The sequence below is a fragment of the Impatiens glandulifera genome, chromosome 1 (genome assembly GCF_907164915.1).
Source record: "Impatiens glandulifera chromosome 1, dImpGla2.1, whole genome shotgun sequence".
NCBI lineage: Eukaryota > Viridiplantae > Streptophyta > Magnoliopsida > Ericales > Balsaminaceae > Impatiens > Impatiens glandulifera.
The window spans coordinates 46,094,786-46,096,624 of record NC_061862.1 but is presented as its reverse complement, the minus strand read 5'-3'; the positions used below and the strand labels follow the sequence as shown (position 1 = coordinate 46,096,624).

At 31.9% G+C, this 1,839-nt stretch overlaps 1 protein-coding gene across 1 annotated transcript; it reads left to right on the top strand.

The window, feature by feature from the left end:
* Positions 1 to 396: 396 nt before the first annotated feature.
* LOC124920548 (acyl-coenzyme A thioesterase 13-like) lies at positions 397 to 1,461 on the top strand. The gene is made up of 3 exons (XM_047461088.1): positions 397 to 579; positions 655 to 798; positions 1,318 to 1,461. Exons 1-3 carry the CDS (start codon positions 397 to 399, stop codon positions 1,459 to 1,461), a joined length of 471 nt encoding a protein of 156 aa, XP_047317044.1.
* Positions 1,462 to 1,839: the final 378 nt, after the last annotated feature.

The following is a 1,839-nucleotide window of genomic DNA, read 5'->3' as shown; positions in this document are numbered from 1 at the left end:
CCTCAGTTATTTTTTCACATATATACATCATATAAATTTTTAATTTTATAATTTTTTAAAATTTATACCTGATAAGATTTGAATTTTGCTTTTATTGTAGATAGTAAATTTTGTAACTATTATTTAATTTTATTGTTCATATAATTGTTCTGTTTCTTTCTTAAAAAATATAACTTCTCAAAATGTGTTCATTTTAAAATTTTGTGTAGGGTCCACATTTATATTTCATATTTTGTGTTAGTTTTTTTTTTTTTTTTTTTTTTTTTTTTTTTTTTTTTTCTATTTGTAAAGTGGTGTATAGCTTATGTCTGTCTCACTGTTTCAATACATCAGATCTCCCCAAGTTTGACCAATCACAGACAATGCCAATTCGCCATTGATTCGATAGAGAAAGAAATGGGTCTGGATTCAGTGAAGAATTACTTACAGCAAGAAGAAGAAGGAAACCGACTAAGCACCGACGTAATAGATGGTATGCCACCAAAATTCATTCAGCCATTGATTATGCAAGGTCTTCATCTCGATCTTGTAGAGGTCGGACGAATCGTCTGCTCCATGAAAGTACCCTCTCGTTTGTTGGTACGCCTTCTTAATTATCTAATTAGGTGTTTTTTATCTCCGTTTCGATTGATTGATCATTTATTATTAATGAAGAACACCGAGAATTTCTTGCACGGAGGAGCTACGGCTACTCTGGTTGATCTGGTTGGTTCGGCTGTTATATACACCGTTGGTAAATCTTACACCGGAGTTTCTGTTGAGCTCAGCGTTTCATACTTGGATTCTGCTTATGTTGGTGTGAGTAGTTGCTTTTTCTCATCTTTCATTTTATTTTGCAGATAACTGTGATCATAGGGTTTCTGTTTATTTTCATTTAGGTGTTCTTTAATGTTAAAGAGTTTGTAGAATTGCATTTTGAAAGGAAAATAAGCTAATAAAACTAACATAATTATCCTAACTACTACTACTCATGATCGACCCATCAAAACCCTAATCTTTATTTCGTATCAAATTTAAAAAAAAAAATTAAAAGAGATCTAACATGATTCCTACATCCAAGACCCCGTTTAAACGATGAAATCGAACCGTGACATTTTGGTATCTTAAACCGACTCTTAGAAGAACTTAAAAATGTCATTTGCTTTCATTTCATTGATTCTAAGAAAGGTTATAGTCATTAGGATGATAATAGCAATATCCTACTATCTAGACTGTTAAGCTTTTATTATATAATGTGAACCTATTTGTTTGTTCAATTGGTTTTGTTGATAAAATTACAAGATTTTCTTTCACCACTTTCCTTCACATTTTATTCAGGAAGAGATTGAGATAGAAGCGAAGGCATTACGGGTTGGAAAGGCCATTGCTGTCGTTACTGTTGAGTTCAGAAAAAAACAAAGTGGAAAGATTATTGCTCAGGGCCGTCTAAATAACTTCCTTGCCGTGACTAGTAAAATTTGAAAATTACAACAATGTTATATGAATTCTTTTAATAATATCTCTTATTGTCTCAACGATTTAATTTCGTTTGTCCTCGTTATGATTTGTTTGTCGCCTTATACTAAATGCATATTTTTATTGTTCATTTTAAAATAGACTCATCACTTTCTTTCATTCCAATTTTTACTACTTCGAGAGCTTCTCCCATGTTGATGTTTCCTCTCATAGTTCTTCTACCAACTCCACCTCCTCTATTGCCTTTCCTCTTCATTGCTGCAAACACTCCATAGAAAATTTACCTATCCTGTAATCGCCAACCAAACATTACACATTGCTTAAACAAAAACAATCCCATCCTAAGAAAACTCACGTTATTTTGATCAATGTATTTGATCATGA

What these genes read in the sequence shown, in the direction of transcription:
- LOC124920548 (XM_047461088.1), top strand. Translation starts at nt 397, where the DNA reads ATGGGTCTGGATTCAGTGAAGAATTACTTACAGCAAGAAGAAGAAGGA. An exon ending in AAGTACCCTCTCGTTTGTTG is followed by an intron (nt 580 to 654) that starts GTACGCCTTCTT and finishes TTATTAATGAAG; the next exon opens with AACACCGAGAATTTCTTGCA. An exon ending in TGGATTCTGCTTATGTTGGT is followed by an intron (nt 799 to 1,317) that starts GTGAGTAGTTGC and finishes CATTTTATTCAG; the next exon opens with GAAGAGATTGAGATAGAAGC.